Source organism: Salvelinus namaycush, chromosome 4 (assembly GCF_016432855.1).
Source record: "Salvelinus namaycush isolate Seneca chromosome 4, SaNama_1.0, whole genome shotgun sequence".
Lineage (NCBI taxonomy): Eukaryota > Metazoa > Chordata > Actinopteri > Salmoniformes > Salmonidae > Salvelinus > Salvelinus namaycush.
In genome coordinates this window covers 28,374,082-28,393,855 of record NC_052310.1, presented here as the reverse complement: position 1 = coordinate 28,393,855, position 19,774 = coordinate 28,374,082, and the positions used below count along the sequence as shown (strand labels likewise).

Here is a 19,774-nt window from a genome sequence, read left to right as displayed (position 1 = left end):
ATTTTTCCATCTCTTCCACACTAACTTTACAACAAAAAAAACATTTCATAGTTAGGTATTTTATGCATGAATATGCTGGCTCAGAGTTTGTTGTTGGCATTTAATTCCTGAGTTTGTCCACTTTGTCAATGAAGTAGTTGTTGAAGTAATTGGACACATCAAAGGGTTTTATGATGAATGAGCTATATCTGATTCATTAAAGGGCGGTCTTTCTGCCCATCACTTCATTTAAAGTTCCCAAAAGCTTTTTCCATCATATTCTACTGTATATAATTTGTCTACGTTTTATAATACCGATTCTTCTTTTTTGTACGGTTTAGTTACATAAGCTTCTACATGTACAGTAAGCTTGCCAATCAGCCAGACTTATTAGCCACTCCTTTTGCTTCATCGCGCTCAACCATACAGTTTTTCAGTTCCTCATCAATCCACAGCGCCTTAGTAGTTCTCAGAGTCAGTTTCTTAATAGGTGCATCCTTATCAATAACTGAAATAAGCAATTTCATAAATGCATGAAGTGCAGTATCTGGATGCTCCACAATATACACACAGCCAATCGTCTTTACATCTTCAGTTTAGGAATCACTACAAAACGTTTTGTATGATTTCTTAAACATTATGTTAGGCCCAGCCTTTAGAACTTTTGCTTTTCTGGATACAGCCACAATATTGTGGTCACTACATCCAATGGGTGTGGATACAGCTTTAGAACATAGTTCTGCAGTGTTAGTAAACATAGGATCAATACACATGGATGATATAGTTCCTGTACTATTTGTAAACACCCTGGTAGGTTGACCTGATCCTCAATACAGTTACAGTGAGCAGCTTCTTCTTGAGCAGACAACTCGATGACAACTCACCCAGAAAATAGACCTCTCTGTGAACATCACACATATTATCAAGATACTGACTGTTAGCACTTGGTGCTCAATAGCAGCACCCCAAAATAATAGGCTTTAGATGTGGCAGGTGAACCTGCAATGACAACACTTCAACAACCTTTGGCATGAGATCCTCTCTGAGCTTCACAGGAATTTGGCGTTGAACATGTACAGCGACACCTTCACCATATTTATTCCTGTCTCTTCTATGGATGTTATATCTGGTTATATCCCTGTATTGCTAATACTGTATTGTCAAATGAATTATCTAAGTGAATATTAGGGATGGCCAATATATGAATGTTATCTGAAGTTAGCAAGTTATTGGTTTAATGAACCTTGTTATTGAGGGTACATATATTAATATGGGCAATTTTTATCGCTTTCCTGGGTAGCTTATAGCACTGTTAAAATGAAGTGCTTTGTAACACCAAAACTAGTGTCAACTGAGCTGTCACCAACTTGAAGGAGATGAAAACTTAACTTTGCTTCAGTATTGAAACACATCATCCTAATATGTTAATCGAGAGATGTGCAACACCTTGCCAGAGGCTGGGAGAACTACCGGAAAAGGTTGAAAACATGATGATGGTGTTTTGAGTCCTGCAATTTTACAAAAACTGTTTTTGGAAGACAAGGGTTATTTGTAAGGCAAAGGGTTCTACCTAGAACCATTAACATCCTAAGACCCATTTTTGGAAGAAAGGGTTCTTTGATGATTCTTTGGTTGGCAAGAAGGGTTCTACATAAAACTATATATAATATTTCCCAGCATGCTCTATTGCAGGGAGATTTTATGAATATTTTGTTTTACTGGAATATCTGTGTTTTTGCATGTACATTGCTTGGTTGATTCATTTTATGTTACACAAATATAAATAACACAGTTTTCTAAACTAATCCAATCTGTTAGTAATTGGATTTATTGCACCCATTACTGAGATGGTTGTGTCAGTTTACATAATTGAGTTAGTCTAAATAATAAAAGGTTTTGACCCTGGCAGACATTCTGAATGATGGTTGCTGGTGACTAACAATGCCACTTGTTGGATATCCCAATTGGCTGGATTCCAATAGGAATTATATATCACTTTGCAAGCCTGATGTGGCCTGTAAACCAGGAGAGGCCTAACACCACTGTGTTAGGTTATAATTAGAACCTCAAATAAAAGCTTTATGATGTACTGCAATAAATAATTAAATGTTAAAGGCTCTATGGAACTGTTCATAGAGGGTTCTAGGAAGAACCCACCAAAGATAAAAGGGCAGAACCCTTTACAGACAGTTATAGGAAGAATCTTTAGATAAATTGTTTTACATTTATTGGTAGAACCCTTCATCGAGGGTTCTAGTTAGAACTGTATACATTCCAACGAAATGTACCATCTTACTGCCCATCCTGTTTCTAATCTTTCTAAATAAAGGTGGAATTCCACAAAAAATATTCTCCATCATCAATCAATATTTAGACTCTAAACAATTTGCATTTCTAAACCATTGATTGTATGAGAAACACCGTTTTTGTGTTTTGATGCTGCCTTTTACATGCACTGAAACCCCAAAAAGTGTTTTCACAACACTCTCTTAACCTTTTTTAGGCATTCTTGACCCAGACAAACTTCCCCAAGCACCAATTGTTTCTGCAAATCAAGTCTGCAGAAATGTGCGCATCTCCAGTCAAGACAGGACCTGCACACACACACACGTGTTCACATTTTCCGTCTGGTGCCCGCATCGCGTTCATTGTTGTTTTCATTACTTCATGATAATAACTTTGGAAATGTGTGTGTTTATATCAAAGTAAGTACCTTATTGTGTTATAATAGTCTCTGTATGATGTGTTATGTCATTTCTACTGTAGCTTACTGTATATATGGAGTATAATATATTTGTGTGTATTCCTTATAACCGCGGACACGTTAGGTAATGTTAACGTAAACTCACCCCATCCCGTACAAATGTGCGCAACCGCAACATTCAAACGAGGCTACAAAGAAAACTAATGGGACTGTAGCGACTGTGTTGACTTCAAAATAGGGGGTGTGAACTAGGTTTCTATTCAAGCGTTGATCGACATGGTAATGGCTCTATAGTATTGGAGAAAAGTTGAAAAAACGGACCCTCCGTTACATCGTGACGTGTCATGTCGTAACGTACAGCACGCATAAAGCAACTATTTCTGTCTTACAATCTCTCTGCACCAGGTGTAGCACTTCTCTCGTTTAAAAACAAGAAATGGACAGTGACGGGGGTAAGGAGAGGATACCTAGTCATTTTTTGCGTCATCATTGCATGCGATCATCATTCTCAAAGCCGCTGTTTACCTCTAAGATCACTTTAGCATCGCCCTAAAAATTCGACACAAACCTTCAAATAGGTATGTAATGACACATTATATAAACTCTTTATAGTGTTTTATTTACATTTTAGAGGCGATAAGGTGATAAGTTGGACAGATCGAGTGAAAAAAAGCAATTTTCCCACACATCTCTCCTTCCACTATCACGCATTAGTTTCGCTTCCCCACCCGCCATTTTTAAAAAGACCCGACGGGGCTCATTGCCTGCTTGAATTATGCAGAAACGGCCAGCGTTTAGGTCATGAAATTGATAATGTTGGAAAGGGGAGAAATTGTGCTTTACAATTGTATTGACATTACAGTTGATCTGGAAGTATTACGTTTTTGGGGTGCTAAAATAAGGGCAATTGTACGGACCAAGGCGATGTGTGAGTTTACGTTACTCATTTCATATAACCTTTATGGTGTTATAATCAATCGTGCTTATGTAGCTAGCTACACTCTTCTATTAGCTCTGTAAAACAATGCTAATTGCATCAGAGAAGTATTAGCTTGTGTTGTATTTTGAAGGCACCCTGGCCTTATGACCATGGTTTGTTTTCATTTGGCCTATTTAGCATAGCACTGTTCTGCCCTGCCCTTGTGGAGCTCTACAGATACTGTTTCTTACTGTTATAACTCATATTTGTTATTTTTGTCAATGCAATATATTATTTTTTTAGCAGTGTTATGTTACATCTTTGTAATATTGTTTTATTGCTATATCCTGATTGTATTCTAATTACTAATAATTCCTCTTTATTCTGTACTTTCAGAAACTACACACTCAAACAGTATTTGCCAATATCATAACTGGAGCTGGACATCTTTAAAACTGAAGATTGAGGACAGCTTTTGTATGCTAGCGTACACTCAACAGTTTTACTGGATAAAAACAGCAAGAAAACACATAGGCCAATAGGTAATAGTCGTCTATTTTATTGAAGTATTGGTGATGGTTGAACAACAACTTGTTTTACTAGAGGGGAAAAAAACTGAATATGCATAACCCATATTTCATATTCATGCAGTGCATTTCCACCCCCCACCTCTAAAGGCATAAGATCATGGCAGGCCACCTGTCAAACCACCTGTCAGGTCAGTCAGTCAGTAATTGCTGCAGATGTACTCAATAGTACTTGAGCATATGATACTCCCCAAAGCATGGTGAAACACATAGAGGTGTGTCACAAGTTAAACACATGTACTTTGTCAACCTCCTCTGCTTCCTTCTCTTGGTGCCAGACAGGCAGACTTTGCAGTGACAATTCTGTGCAGTGAGGCATAGGGGATTGTCTGCAGCAGGACGGCCCCCAGTGGATGGGTGCCGAGGGGTGTGGTGCTCCTCCAGCAGCTCTCTCATTAGGTTTTCTCTGTACTTTTGGTAGGTAATTACTTTTACCTGTGGGGAGGATGAGGGAAGGGAGAGGATGATGAGGCAGTGGGTAGGTGGGTGAGATAGTCACTATATTTGCATAATGGAATTGTATGTGATTTGTAAGTGAACTGCACGTCCAATTACAAAAAATACCTTGTTCAGTAATCATCTCACCGGGATACAATCTTCCCAGCTCTGCATATTTTGCTGTGAGAAGGCAGTCATTAGATCATTTATTTTGGTACTGTCCACATGTAGCTCCTTTTTGGTCACAGTTCCAGGAATGGCTGAAGAATTGCAACATTTACCTAGAACTAATACTGCAGATAGCAATACTGGGTGATTGGAAAAGTCAGTCAATCAATAATATAATAATTATTTAAGCAAAAGTGTTTATCTTAAATTTACAATCTGTAGAAGCTATGAGAAAAGAAAGGTTGAGTACTTTTGTGAAGCATCACAGCACAGTTGAAAAATATGTCAAATAGAAATCCAAAATGGATGGTGTTCGGCAACATATGGGAGGGGTTGAATGGAGCTGAAGGGTGGGATTAATAACAACAAGATAACCAATGTAAAACATATGGAGTCTGTAAAATGTATATAGGTTCAGAGATTTTGTGAAATAGCACAGTTACAAATAGAAATCAAACTGGATGGACATCAGAAATAGAGGAAGGACTAAAAACAAATAAAATATTGTATTTAACCTTTATTTAACTTCTTGCCGCACGGATCCCTTTTACGGGATCATTTTCGTAAACAACCGCTGAATTATAGAGCGCCAAATTCAAAAATAATACTAAAAATATTTATAATCATGGAATCACAAGTGAAATATACCAAAACACAGCTTAGCTTGTTTTTAATCCACCTATCGTGTCAGATTTTGAAAATATGCTTTACAGCGAAAGCAATCCAAGCGTTTTGTGAGTGTATCAATCACTGCTAGAACAGCTAGCCTTAAATTAGCTTGGTCACGAAAGTCAGAAAAGCAATAAAATTAATCGCTTACCTTTGATAATCTTCGGATGTTTGAACTCACGAGACTCCCAGTTACACAATAAATGTTATTTTTGTTCGATAAAGATTAGTTTTATAACCAAAAACCGCCATTTGGTTTGCGCGTTATGTTAAGAAAACCACAAGCTCGTTCCGGTACTGAAGGGCAGACGAAAATTTCAAAAAGTATCCGTAATGTTCGTAGAAACATGTCAAAGGTTTTTTATAATCAATCCTCAGGTTGTTTTTAACATACATAATCGATCATATTTCAACCGAACGGTAAACTGTTCAATACTACAGAGAAAGAAAATGCCGAGCCACATCTCTCCTGCGCAGGAACTAATCAATGGACACCTGACGCGTTTTGATAAATCTCGCTCATTTTTCAAAATAAAAGCTTGAAACTATGTCTAAAGCCTGAGGAAGCCATTGGAAAAGGAATCTGGTTGATACCCCTTTAAATGGAGGAGGGGCAAGCAATGGAACAGGGATAAAAATCAGTTCTGTTATACTCAGACAATATTTTGACAGTTTTGGAAACTTTAGAGTGTTTTCTATCCTAATCTGTCAATTATATGCATATTCTAATATCTGAGCCTGAGAAATAGTCTGTTTACCTTGGGAACGTTATTTTTCCAAACATAAAAATTCTGCCCCCTAGCTGAAAGAAGTTAACTAGGCAAGTCAGAACAAATTCATATTTACATTGACGGTCTAGGAACAGTTAACTGCCTTGGCAGAACGACAGATTTTCACCTTGGCAGCTCGGGAATTCGATCTAGTAACCTTTCGTTGCTGGCCCAATGCTCTAACCACTAGGCTATCTGCCACCCAGTTACAATATAACTATTGTAAAATAGATTGTGTCTGTAAAATGTGTATAATATGTATAAACTGAAGGCAGAAGCCTAAGTGTTATTGTTTATTCCAATTGTACTCCAATTGGGGGAGGGGTGGTAGGGGTTTGCGGCGAATAATAAAGGTATATTCTAAAAAAAAGTATGTATGTGTATGTATGTATATATGTGTACATGTATGAATGTTTATGTACTGTATATACAGTACAAAATCCATGTCTACGTGTGTGTATAGTGCATATTTTATCGTGTGTGTGTGTGTGTGCACCTATGTTTGTGTTGCTTCAGGGTCCCCGCTGTTCCATAAGATGTTTATTTTTTAATCAGTTTTTTTAAATCTAATTTTACTACTTTCTTGAGTTACTTGATGTGGAATAGTGTTCCACATCAAGTTGACATGGCTCTATTTAGTACTGTGCGCCTTCCATAGTCTGTTCTGGACTTGGGGACTGTGAGGAGACCTCTTGTGTCATGACTTGTGGGGTATGCATGGGTGTCCAAGCTGTGCGGCAGTAGTTCAAATAGACAGCTTGGTGCATTGAACATGTCAATAAATACAAGCAGTGATGAAGTCAATCTCTCCTCCACTTTGAGCCAGGAGAGAATGACAAGCATATTATTAATATTAGCTCTCTGTGTACATCCAAGGGCCATCCATGCTATCCTGTTCTGAACCAATTGCAATTTTCCTAAGTCCTTTTTTTGTGGCACCTGACCACACAACAGAACAGTAGTCCAGGTGCGACAAAACTAGGGTCTGTAGGACCTGCCTTGTTGACAGTGCTGTCAAGAAGGTAAAGCAGCGCCTTATCATAGACATACTTCTCCCCATCTTAGCTACTGTTGTATGTGTTTCAACAATGACAGTTTACAATCCAGGGTAACTCCAAGCAGTTTAGTCACCTCAACTTGCTCAATTTCCACAAGATTTATTACAAGATTTAGTGGAGGTTTAGGGTTTAGTGAATGATTTGTCCCAAATACAATGCTTTTAGTAAACTATCATGGTCCAAACACACCAAGACATTCTTGACGAGGGCACGACAATGCCTTTTCCCCCTCAGGAGACTGAAAATATTTGGCATGGGTCCCCAGATCCTCAAAAAGTTCTACAGCTGCACCATCGAGAGCATCCTAACCGGTTGCATCACCGCCCGGTGCTTTAACTAGCATGGCTACCACAGCATTCTGCAGCGATACACCATCCCATCTGGTTTGCGCTTAGTGGGACAATCATTTGTTTTTCCAACAGGCCAGTGACCCAACACACCTCCAGGCTGTATAAGGGCTATTTGACCAAGAAGGAGAGTGATGGAGTGCTGCATCAGATGACCTGCCCTCCACAATCACCCGACCTCAACCCAATTGAAATGGTTTGGAATGAGTTAGACCACAGAGTGAAGGAAAAGCAGCCAACAAGTGCTCAGCATTTGTGGGAACTCCTTCAAGACTGTTAGAAAGGCATTCCAGGTGAAGCTGGTTGAGAGAATGCCAAGTGTGCAAAGCTGTCATCAAGGCAAAGGGTGGCTACTTTGAAGAATCTCAAATATAAAATATATTTAGATTTGTTTAACACTTTTGTTTTTTTTGTGTTATTTCATAGTGTTGATGTCTTCACTATTATTCTACAACGTAGAAAGTAATACAAATAAAAACCCTTGAATGAGTAGGTGTGTCCGAACTTTTGACCGGTACTATATGTAACTCTGAGAATCCGCACAGCGCCTAGCCAGCTCATAACTAAGCCTGACATCCCTGGAGAGAACAAACTGGCTTTGTATCTTTGTTTTTAAACCTCCCCACATGGTCCACTGCCCCTACTCAGGGATACATGCATAGCATGGAACATGAAAGCAGCGTGTCAGAAACCTCCTGTGTGCGTGCCGTGGTCTGAACTCATTGTCTGTGTTTATTAGTTTCTGTTGTCCCCACCATCTGTCGTTCCCTTTATGTGTGATACTTGTCCTCTCCTACTTGGAAAGAATGCTGGCGTTTTAACTTCACAATGTAGGTTAGAGTGGGGAAAGTTGAGAAATGTTTAACATTTCGCATCACTACGTCAACGGAAAAATAGAAGTCCCTTAAACAAATATATCTACATATACAGTATTTCAGGGTGTTGTGTATCCCTGAAAATAATCAGAATTCATATAAACATAACTTTTGAAAAGAGCCTGTCCAAAAAAGTTGTCTCGGCACAACTTACCCCAGGGTATGGGGTAATTCGAGTATTAGAACAGGGTAAGTTGAGCCAAAAGAAAGCTCTGCAGTTAGGACAGCTTTATGTAGGCCCAAACAGTTTGTGGGCACTGCTTGTCACCATTATAGTGCAATTAATGTATTATGTTATGTGGTGGCTTTGCTGGCATGCATCAAAAAAAATGTTTGCCCCACCAGGATATACATGCTAAAATCGGCACTGTTCATATACAATGTCCCATGGTCTCCCACTCACATTCCGTTTGCAGTGATACATCCACTACCTGGTTTCTTAAATAAGGGCAATGATGCTCTGTACAAAAAGCCTTGATACTGCATGTGTAAATTAGAGGTCGACCGATTAAAATCGGGGCCATTTTCAAGTTTTCATAACAATCGGAAATCGGTATTTTTGGGCGGCGTTTTTTTTTTTTTTTTTTATTAAATTTTTTTTTTACACTTTTATTTAATCTTTATTTAACTAGGAAAGTCAGTTAAGAACAAATTCTTATTTTCAATGACGGCCTAGGAACGTTCTGCCTCGTTCAGGGGCAGAACGACAGATTTTTAACCTTGTCAGCTCGGGGAATCCAATCTTGCAACCTTACAGTTAACTAGTCCAATGCTCTAACACCTGATTACATTGCACTCCACGAGGAGCCTGCCTGTTACGCAAATGCAGTAAGCTAAGGAAAGTTGCTAGCTAGCATTAAACTTATCTTATAAAAAACAATCAATGACTGTCATTGCTCCAATGTGTACTTAACCATAAATATCAATGCCTTTCTTAAAATCAATACACAGAAGTATATATTTTTAAACCTGCATATTTAGCTAAAAGAAATCCAGGTTAGCAGGCAATATTAACCAGGTGAAATTGTGTCACTTCTCTTGCGTTCATTGCACGTAGAGTCAGGGTATATGCAACAGTTTGGGCCGCCTGGCTCTTTGCGAACTAATTTGCCATTATGACATAACATTGAAGGTTGTGCAATGTAACAGGAATATTTAGACTCATGGATGCCACCCGTTAGATAAAATACGGAACGGAATAAACGTTTTGTTTTCGAGGTGATAGTTTCCGGATTAGTCAAAGGTATATGGTTTAGAGAGAAATAGTCGACGCGTTATAACTCCTGTAATAACTTGCGGCTGAACTTGAAAGGGGTTCCTTCGTTATTTTACCGTTCATGTCTTCCATAGAGAATGTCTTGATCTACTTCAAATAAGGTCTGTGTTTCGGAGGAGCAGACTGACAGGGGACCATGCAGACAAGCTCTGCTTTCTGCACTACAACCTAAAACTTGTTAACTGGGAATATTGTAGACCCATGAAAGCTGTTGGTTCGTTTTAACATATGTTCTCATGTTATTTGAGACTAAATTGATTTTATTTATGTATTATATTATGTTCAAATAAGTGTTCATTGTTAATTCAGTATTGTTGCAATTGTCATTATTACAAAAATGTATGTGTATGATATATATATATATATACATACACTGCTCAAAAAAATAAAGGGAACACTTAAACAACACAATGTAACTCCAAGTCAATCACAATTCTGTGAAATCAAACTGTCCACTTAGGAAGCAACACTGATTGACAATAAATGTCACATGCTGATGTGCAAATGGAATAGACAAAAGGTGGAAATTATAGGCAATTAGCAAGACACCCCCAATAAAGGAGTGGTTCTGCAGGTGGTGACCACAGACCACTTCTCAGTTCCTATGCTTCCTGGCTGATGTTTTGGTCACTTTTGAATGCTGGCGGTGCTTTCACTCTAGTGGTAGCATGAGACGGAGTCTACAACCCACACAAGTGGCTCAGGTAGTGCAGCTCATCCAGGATGGCACATCAATGCGAGCTGTGGCAAGAAGGTTTGCTGTGTCTGTCAGCGTAGTGTCCAGAGCATGGAGGCGCTACCAGGAGACAGGCCAGTACATCAGGAGACGTGGAGGAGGCTGTAGGAGGGCAACAACCCAGCAGCAGGACCGCTACCTCCGCCTTTGTGCAAGGAGGAGGAGGAGGAGCACTGCCAGAGCCCTGCAAAATGACCTCCAGCAGGCCACAAATGTGCATGTGTCTGCTCAAACGGTCAGAAACAGACTCCATGAGGGTGGTATGAGGGCCCGACGTCCACATTTGGGGGTTGTGCTTACAGCCCAACACCGCGCAGGACGTTTGGCATTTGCCAGAGAACACCAAGATTGGCAAATTCGCCACTGGCGCCCTGTGCTCTTCACAGATGAAAGCAGGTTCACACTGAGCACATGTGACAGACGTGACAGAGTCTGGAGACGCCGTGGAGAACGTTCTGCTGCCTGCAACATCCTCCAGCATGACCGGTTTGGCGGTGGGTCAGTCATGGTGTGGGGTGGCATTTCTTTGGGGGGCCGCACAGCCCTCCATGTGCTCGCCAGAGGTAGCCTGACTGCCATTAGGTACCGAGATGAGATCCTCAGACCCCTTGAGACCATATGCTGGTGCGGTTGGCCCTGGGTTCCTCCTAATGCAAGACAATGCTACACCTCATGTGGCTGGAGTGTGTCAGCAGTTCCCGCAAGAGGAAGGCATTGATGCTATGGACTGGCCCGCCTGTTCCCCAGACCTGAATCCAATTGAGCACATCTGGGACATCATGTCTCACTCCATCCACCAACGCCACGTTGCACCACAGACTGTCCAGGAGTTGGCAGATGCTTTAGTCCAGGTCTGGGAGGAGATCCCTCAGGAGACCATCCGCCACCTCATCAGGAGCATGCCCAGGCGTTGTAGGGAGGTCATACAGGCATGTGGAGGCCACACACACTATTGAGCCTCATTTTGACTTGTTTTAAAGGACATTGCATCAAAGTTGGATCAGCCTGTAGTGTGGTTTTCCACTTTAATTTTGAGTGTGACACCAAATCCAGACCTCCATGGGTTGATAAATTTGATTTCCATTGATAATTTTTGTGTGATTTTGTTGTCAGCACATTCAACTATGTAAAGAAAAAAGTATTTAATAAGAATATTTCATTCATTCAGATCTAGGGTGTGTTATTTTAATGTTCCCTTTATTTTTTTGAGCAGTGTATATATACATACAGTGGGGAGGGATTTTGCAATAAAATGCAAATTAATTACTTAAATCATACAATGTGATTTTCTGGATTTTTGTTTTAGATTCCGTCTAAGTAGGAAACCCTGCAAAATCGGCAGTGTATCAAATACTTGTTATCCCCACCATATTTAAAATTATATATATATTTTTTTTTATTATTATTATTTTTAAATTAAATCGGCCGATTAAATCGGTATCGGCTTTTTTTGTCCTCCAATAATCGGTATCGGCGTTGAAAAATCATAATCGGTCGACCTCTAGTGTAAATGTGTGTACATCTGTGTGTGCTTGCTTGCATAATGCAGAATTTATATTATTAAATAGAACTGATTGAAAAGGATACTGAGGTAGAGAGAAAGTGAAGGAGCAAGAACGACAGAAAGACAGAAGAGAGTAGATTGAGATAGAAGACAATGATATGGAGAGAATGAGCGGCCATCACCAAGGAGAGGAAAAAAGGGAAGGAACAGATGGAGGAGCCATGTGAGGTTTCAGTGAATGCCTCAAATGGTACCCTATATGGGTGATTCTACAAAAGCGGTGAAAATTGCAGACCCCCCCAAAACAACTATTTAAAGAAAACAGTTGTCTACAAACTTAGGACATGTGTTTACATCATGATATGTTCTAATTCAATCCAAGGCAATAAACATATTGTACAAAGTCATTGTCTACTACAATTAAGTCTCCCAACAAAGGAACATTTATTTGCATCATAATATGTGACTCAACACCTGGATTCGGTCTTAAGTAGCAAAATGTGAAATGGTGTTTTTTTACATTGGATAAAAGGAGAGACTCAAGAGCTACAAAATGGTATAGCATACACTGCATTTGAGGAACAATGGGAAAGTAATTCTGCTTTGAAAGTTGATCAATTTGTAAACTCACTTTTGAGATATTCACCTTTGAATGTTTTGCTATCTAGTGAAGAGCTCTTTGTCTACACCCATTCAGCATCGTTCACACCATCTTAAGCTTTAGCCCACCCATCTCGTTTTGCTCTCCGAGCACACACTTGACGCTCTGGCCGATGATTTGTTTACCTCCGGATAACATGAAAACAGCCTAACCAACAATTTCATGATGCTTTTTTGCAGACGTTTACTGACCCCTTTCATAATCAACGGATGTTTTACACACGTCACGTAACGTTAGCTAACGACCCAGAGGAAAAACCAGTCGCTTATAGTGGACTTCTCAATCTCAAGAGAAATAAAAGCGTTTCTCAAACTAGTATTATTTTGGAATCATTTGAGTCCAAAGTATTTATCCTAAGACCCCCCTTAGGAGCAACAATGAGATGCTAAAGAGAATGGACTATAATACAAGAGAAAAATAAGAAAACCAAGGTATCTCATTTATGAAGAGCTGTGCTCATTCACTGCTGAGTTCTCCTTAACAGTCCTTTTGAGCAATTAAAAGACATGAGAAAGAAATAGCCATTTTGATACTTATGTGAGACAAATTATCTTTGTTTGAGATTAACATTTAAGCACTATCTGATAAGTATAAAATCTCAATATAATCTCCCCAGGATCTCACTCGTCTTGTATATGTCTCATAAAATTGTTTGGAAGAAATAGCCTGAGAATTACATGCCAACACATGGAGAATGAATGAGACATAAGAGAGATGTAAGGCACAATATTATTTTATTCACACCTTTTGAAACAATGAAATTTAATTTCAAAGCTGAATGTAACAGTCTAACAGTAACAGCACTGAATTCCCAGTAGCACATTGTTCTTAATGTTGAGCGTTTGTAAGTTGAGCCCATGATCTACAGAGACACAATGAACATGAGTGTGCTCGTCTCTAAGGAAAATAAGATGAATACAGTAAGGCGGAAACCAAGTACCCAACACAAAACTGCATAATCGACAATTAAGATTGTAACCAATTAACTTCTTATGGCTGCAGTATTGAGTAGCTTGGATGAAAGGTGCACAGAGGTGCCCAGAGTAAACGGCCTGCTCCTCAGTCATAGTTGCTAATATTTGCATATTATTATTGGATAGAAAACACTCTGAAGTTTCTAAAACTGTTTGAATTATGTCTGTGAGTATAACAGAACTCATATGGCAGGCAAAAACCTGAGAAGTTCCACTTCCTGTTTGGATTTTTTCTGGGGGTGGCAGATTTTCAACCAAGCTCTCATTGAAATTACAGCGAGATATGGATGAGTTTTCACTTCCTACGGCTTCCACTAGATGTCAACAGTCAATAGAACTTTGTCTGATGACTAATGTGAAGGGGGGCCGAAGGAGACAGGAATTAGTCACCACTGCCACGAGCCGACCATGCTTTCACCTTTCGCGTGCACATGAGGACCTCCGTTCCACCGCTCATCTGAAGTCAATGTAATTCTCCGGTTGGAACGTTATTCAAGATTTATTTTAAAAACATTCTAAAGATTGATCCAGTACATCGTTTGACATGTTTCTACTGACTGTTACGGAACTTTTAGACATTTCGTCACGTTATAGTGGACGCACTTTGTGATTTTGGAATTGTTTACCAAACGCGCTAACCAAAGTGGCTAATTGGACATAAATAACAGACATTATCGAACAAATCAAGCATTTATTGTGGACCTGGGATTCCTAGGACTGCATTCTGATGAATATCATCAAAGGTAAGCAAACATTTATCATGTATTTTCTAGGTTCTGTTGACTCCAACATGAAGGCTAATTTGGCTATTGTTCTGAGCTCTGTCTCAGATTATTGCATGGGTAGCTTTTTCCGTAAAGTTTTTTTGAAATCTAACACAGCGGTTGCATTAAGGAGAGGTATATCTATAATTCCATGTGTATAACTTGTATTATCATCTACATTTATGATGAGTATTTCTGTTGAAACGACATGGCTATGCAAAATCCCTTGATGTTTTTGCAACTAGTGAATGTAACGCGCCAATGTAAACTCAGATTTCTTTATATAAATATGAACTTTATCAAACAAAACATGCATGTATTGTGTAACATGAAGTCCTATGAGTGTCATCTGATGAAGATAATCAAAGGTTAGTGATTAATTTTATCTCTTTCTGCTTTTTGTGAAAGCTATATTTTGCTGGAAAAATGGCTGTGCTTATTGTGGTTTGGTGGTGACCTAACATAATCGTTTGTAGTGCTTTCGCTGAAAAGCATATTTGAAATCGGACACTTTGGTGGGATTAACAACAAGATTACCTTTAAAATGATATAAGACACATGTATGTTTGAGGAATTTTAATTATGAGATTTGTTGTTTGAATTTGGCGCCCTGCACTTTCACTGGCTGTTGTCATATCGATCCCGGTAGCGGGATGCAGCCATAAAAGGTTAACTTTTTAGGGATAGGGGGCAGCATTTTCACTTTGGATGAATAGCGTGACCAAATTGAACTGCCTCCTACTCTGTCCCAGATGCTAATATATGCATATTATTATTACTATTGGATAGAAAACACTCTGAAGCTTCTAAAACTGCTTGAATGATGTCTGTGAGTATAACAGAACTCATATGGCAGGCAAAAACCTGAGAAAAATCCAACCAGGAAGTGGAAAATCTGAGGTTTGTAGTTTTTCCAACTCTTTGCCTATCGAATATACAGTGTCTATGGGGTCAAGTTGCACTTCCTAAGGCCTCCACTAGCTGTCAACAGTCTTTAGAACCTTGTTTGATGCTTCTATTGTAAAGGAGGGGGGAATGAGAGGGGATTGAGTCAGTGGTCAGGCAGAGTAGCATGAGCTGACCACAAGCATTCACGTGAGAGTTAGCTTGAGTTCCATTGCATTTCTGAAGACAAAGGAATTATCCGGTTGGAACATTATTGAAGATTGATTCTATACTTCGTTTGACATGTTTCTACGAACTGTAATATGACTTTTTTGACTGTCTGAACTAAGCGATCGCGCATTGAGCATTCGGATTACTGGGCTAAACGCGCAAACAAAAAGGAGGTATTTGGACAAATGTTGGATGTTATCGAACAAATCAAACATTTATTGTGGAACTGGGATTCCTGGGAGTGCATTCTGATGAAGATCAAAGGTAATTGAATATTTATAATGCTATTTCTGACTTCTGTTGACTCCAACATGGCGGATATCTGTATGGCTTGATTTGTTGTCTGAGCGCCGTACTCAGATTATTGCATGGTTTGCTTTTTCAGTAAAGTTTTTTTGAAAATCGGACACAGTGGTTGCATTAAGGAGAAGTATATCTCTAATTCTGTGCATAACACTTGTATCTTATATTAAAGTTTATGATGACTATTTCTGTAAATTGATGTGGCTCTCTGCAAAATCACCGGATGTTTTGGAAGCAAAACATTACTGAAAGTAACGCACCAATCTAAACTGAGGTTTTTGGATATAAATATGAACTTGATCGAACAAAACATACATGTATTGTGTAACATGTTGTCCCGGGAGTGTCATCTGATGAAGAATATCAAAGGTTAGTGATTAATTTGATCTCTATTTCTGCTTTTTGTGACTCCTCTCTTTGGTTGGAAAATGGCTGCATGCTTTCTGTGACTAGTTGCTGACCTAACACAATGATATGTTGTGCTTTCGCCGAAAAGCGTTTTTGAAATCGGACACTGTGGTTGGATTAACGAGAAGTTTATCTTTAAAATGGTGTCTAATACTTGTATGTTTGAGAAATTTGAATTATGAGATTTCTGTTGATTGAATTTGGCGCCCTGTAATTTCATTGGCTGTTGGCGAGGGGTTCGTTCCCAAACAGGTTAAGGTATCCTTTTTTATAACAAAGTTTAGCATAACCAACGTGAACTTAGAACCTTAGAATTCTATCTGTCATTTTTTTTGGGGGGGGGGGGGTATTGACATAATGTTGATCTAAAATCTGAAGTTAAGATTTTTGAAACCACTTGCATATCTAAATGTCCTAGAATGTGAATACTTGGTACCTTCAGGGTGATGACCTTGTTGAGCAATAAAAGTTTAATATACTAAATAACAGTTTTGCTGAGATGTGAAAACTCTGATGCTCAATCTCAGAATCACTCAGAACACAGATATAATCTTATAATTCTAAGATCATGACAAATTTTAAAAAAAACTGACCAAATGTAGTTCTTACTCAAATGTAGTTATTATCTAGAATAACAAACAATAAGACAATACTTACTTTAAGAGCCCAATCCCCCAACTGGCCTATCGTGTTTTAACTTTTGGATTATTCAGCACGGTCCGGAACTTGTTAATGAGGGCCTTTAGTTTACCAGACTCCACGGATGCATAACGCATGACATAAGCTGCAGTTGATAAACAGAGAAAATAAAGTTGTTTAAGACAGTGTTTGGTTTAGAGTATAAACCAAAAGTCTTAAATGTCCGAATCACATTTCAACCAAGTCTTTTGAACAGTACCCCCATCTCTCATTCCCCCAAATGGATACGTGAGGTTCTATGAGTGGATTTTGCATGTTTCTCTAGTTTATCAAAGGTTAAACTTACTCAGGATTGCGTTCACTCGGGCCTGGTCCAGCATCGATTTGCCTTCAGGACACTTTCCATGCCATCCAAAGGCAACAGGGTTGACACACTCCTTGTCAGTGAAAAAAATGGTCAAACAGGAGATGGAACAGGCAGAGCCAGTCACGCTGTAATGTTTGATGAATTGCGGCAAGATTAAATTATATGTACAGACCACAGCCCGGATACAGCTCCTGCTTGCCCATCCTAGTAGGTGTGTCGGATGCAGCCTCTTGGAATTTCTCAAAACTGTCACATAAGCCCCTCACAGCTTTGACTTGGTCAGGGCCTGTAAGAAAACATTACAAGAGAGTGTTATGAGACAATGAAAACTATAATCTACTGCTTCTCAGACAAGCAAAGTGAAATAATGAAACTACATCTTACTCAAGCTCAAATGCACTTCTTCCATTTTCCTCTTTTCCTGCATTAGTTTGTAAACTTGCTGTTTGCAGATCTGGCATGGCTGCCATGGTCTGTGTTCATCTTCCATGGGCTCCCCATATTCGCTCTGTGGACTGCGGTCAATAACAACTGTGTCAGCAAAAGCAGATGGTGTTGGAGCTCTGGATTCTGCATTCAGTGGACCTGGTTCTTCAGATGACAGCAGCATGCCCGTGAATGACTCCCTGGGAGTCAAACCTCTCAACAAAGGGGTGTTAACCTGCTGGTCCAGGTTGAAATAGCTTGGGCCAGCTCCAGGAGAGTCAGAGTCGGGAGCTTGGAAGTGTGCACCATCCTGGTGTGGTGGGGGGTATAGACAGTGGGGCTGGGAAGAATGAGAGTGAAGAGGATGTACTAAATTCTTGCCATAAAATCTTGCAGCAGAATCTTTGCTGAATGTCCATCCTCAAACCCCACAAAGGCAAACAGATCTGAAAAGACCAATACATTAACACTAGAAGAACTAAGCAGTCAAAATTACCATTGTGGGATTTAAAAAACAATCCCACGCACTGCTCAGAACCAATACAAAGACAATTGCGCAAGTAAAAAAAAATTATGGCAGATACTATTAGCTTTTGTGGCCAGCACCTACCTCTTGTGTCATCAGCATCATGAGAAGGGTCTCCATCTCCCTCACTTTAGGAGCTGGCTTGCGCTGTCTCTTTGGCAATTCTCTAGCTGGCAGAGACTTCTTCATTCTTGATCATTTCAGGCTGGTGGGTGAGGCAATCAAAACACTGATGCAAAATGTACTGCAAATTGAGCCTATAAGTAAGACAATGGTATAGAGTGTTTCCCACAAGAATAGCTACACATGCCACAGAATGTTTGATGTGTGGTTACCAATGATGACAGAGACTCACTATTATGTTTGAAGACCAAGCATTTGAAAGGGGGTGGGAAGTGTTAGTTCATTTTCTCCCAACTGCCTGAATTACACAGACTGTCTGGATGGAATAACGCTATTAGCTACTAATTGGGAGACTGGTACCAACCCCTCCACTTCAAATACACTAGCTGATTGTAGACAGAAACTCATAACATATAGATTCACTGCATATTCAAACCTTTTTTACCCCAGGAACACAGGATAAAATTAACTTACACTTTCCACCCCCTTTACCAGCCTATCTGGTGTAATTCAGTCCTCAACATTTTATATACCAAATATACATTGAACATATTGTTGCAAAAACGAACTTAATATAGACAACTGAAGGACATTGGCTAGTAGGTCCATAAACATATATGATCCCATTTCAGATGCATTAGCTAGTTCCAACACATACTAGGTTGTTGTGTGGTTAACTAGTTAACCACCACACACTTCAAACGTTTGAGAAAGGCCTCTATTGAAGTTAGCCAGAGGATAGCTAACTGTAATGTTCACCTACATTTGTAACGTTATTTTTTTACTTCTGCTTTCAACACAAGCTCTAGTTAGGTAACGTTGGTTGGCTTTGTAAAAACATGTCTCACATAGCCAAAGTTACCCAAACGAATAACACTAACGTTAGTAACATTAGCCAAATACATTAGCTACTAGCTAGCGTTAGACAGCTAATGTCAGCTAGCTAAGATAAGCTAACGTACGATAGCTAGTCCGGCTAAAACTACATTATGGTGATTACTTGATGGGAGGAAAATGCAATTCATTTATACACACCTTGTTTAACGTTGTTTGAGTACTTGGAGTGAGCGAGTCACGAGTGTAGCTTGCTTCTCATTTCTCAAGCGTTAGTCTGCATATCTCTCAGGTGCCAAGCTGATCGCCAACCACCAATCAATGAAGTTGAATAGATGACATGCTTTTACTTAACCAATAGGGGAGTCTAAAATATGGCGCTGCATTTAAGGAGCAAATCCCTAAATACCAAAAACAGGAGGGAAAATGTTTACTTTCTATTTTTCATCTAGGAACAATGTAATGTTCCTAGGCGTTTGTCTTTTCATTTGTTCTTAGTCTGAAGCAAGGAATCTTTCTCAAGGTTTCCAACAATAAGAAACTATCTTGTAAGTATAGGCTACCTGAAGCATGCCAATATAATTTTCTTATTAACACTACAAT

At 39.3% G+C, this 19,774-nt stretch overlaps 1 protein-coding gene across 1 annotated transcript; it reads right to left on the bottom strand.

Annotated features, from left to right (window-relative positions):
* Positions 1 to 4,778: 4,778 nt before the first annotated feature.
* Positions 4,779 to 19,461, bottom strand: LOC120045568. Its single transcript, XM_038990473.1, has 7 exons — positions 19,373 to 19,461; positions 18,299 to 18,419; positions 17,647 to 18,028; positions 17,435 to 17,548; positions 17,242 to 17,332; positions 16,914 to 17,040; positions 4,779 to 4,920 (listed from the first exon to the last, which is right to left on the bottom strand). The coding sequence occupies exons 2-5, from the start codon at positions 18,401 to 18,403 to the stop codon at positions 17,286 to 17,288; spliced, it is 648 nt and encodes a 215-aa protein (XP_038846401.1). The 5' UTR covers positions 18,404 to 18,419; positions 19,373 to 19,461; the 3' UTR covers positions 4,779 to 4,920; positions 16,914 to 17,040; positions 17,242 to 17,285.
* Between the last annotated feature and the right edge of the window lie 313 nt (positions 19,462 to 19,774).

Coding starts and splice junctions, on each gene's coding strand:
- LOC120045568 (XM_038990473.1), bottom strand. CDS start 18,403: ATGAAGAAGTCTCTGCCAGCTAGAGAATTGCCAAAGAGACAGCGCAAG. Junction 17,549..17,646: donor AGAAGTGCATTTGAGCTTGA/GTAAGATGTAGT, acceptor GTTTTCTTACAG/GCCCTGACCAAGTCAAAGCT. Junction 17,333..17,434: donor GGAGCTGTATCCGGGCTGTG/GTCTGTACATAT, acceptor TTCACTGACAAG/GAGTGTGTCAACCCTGTTGC.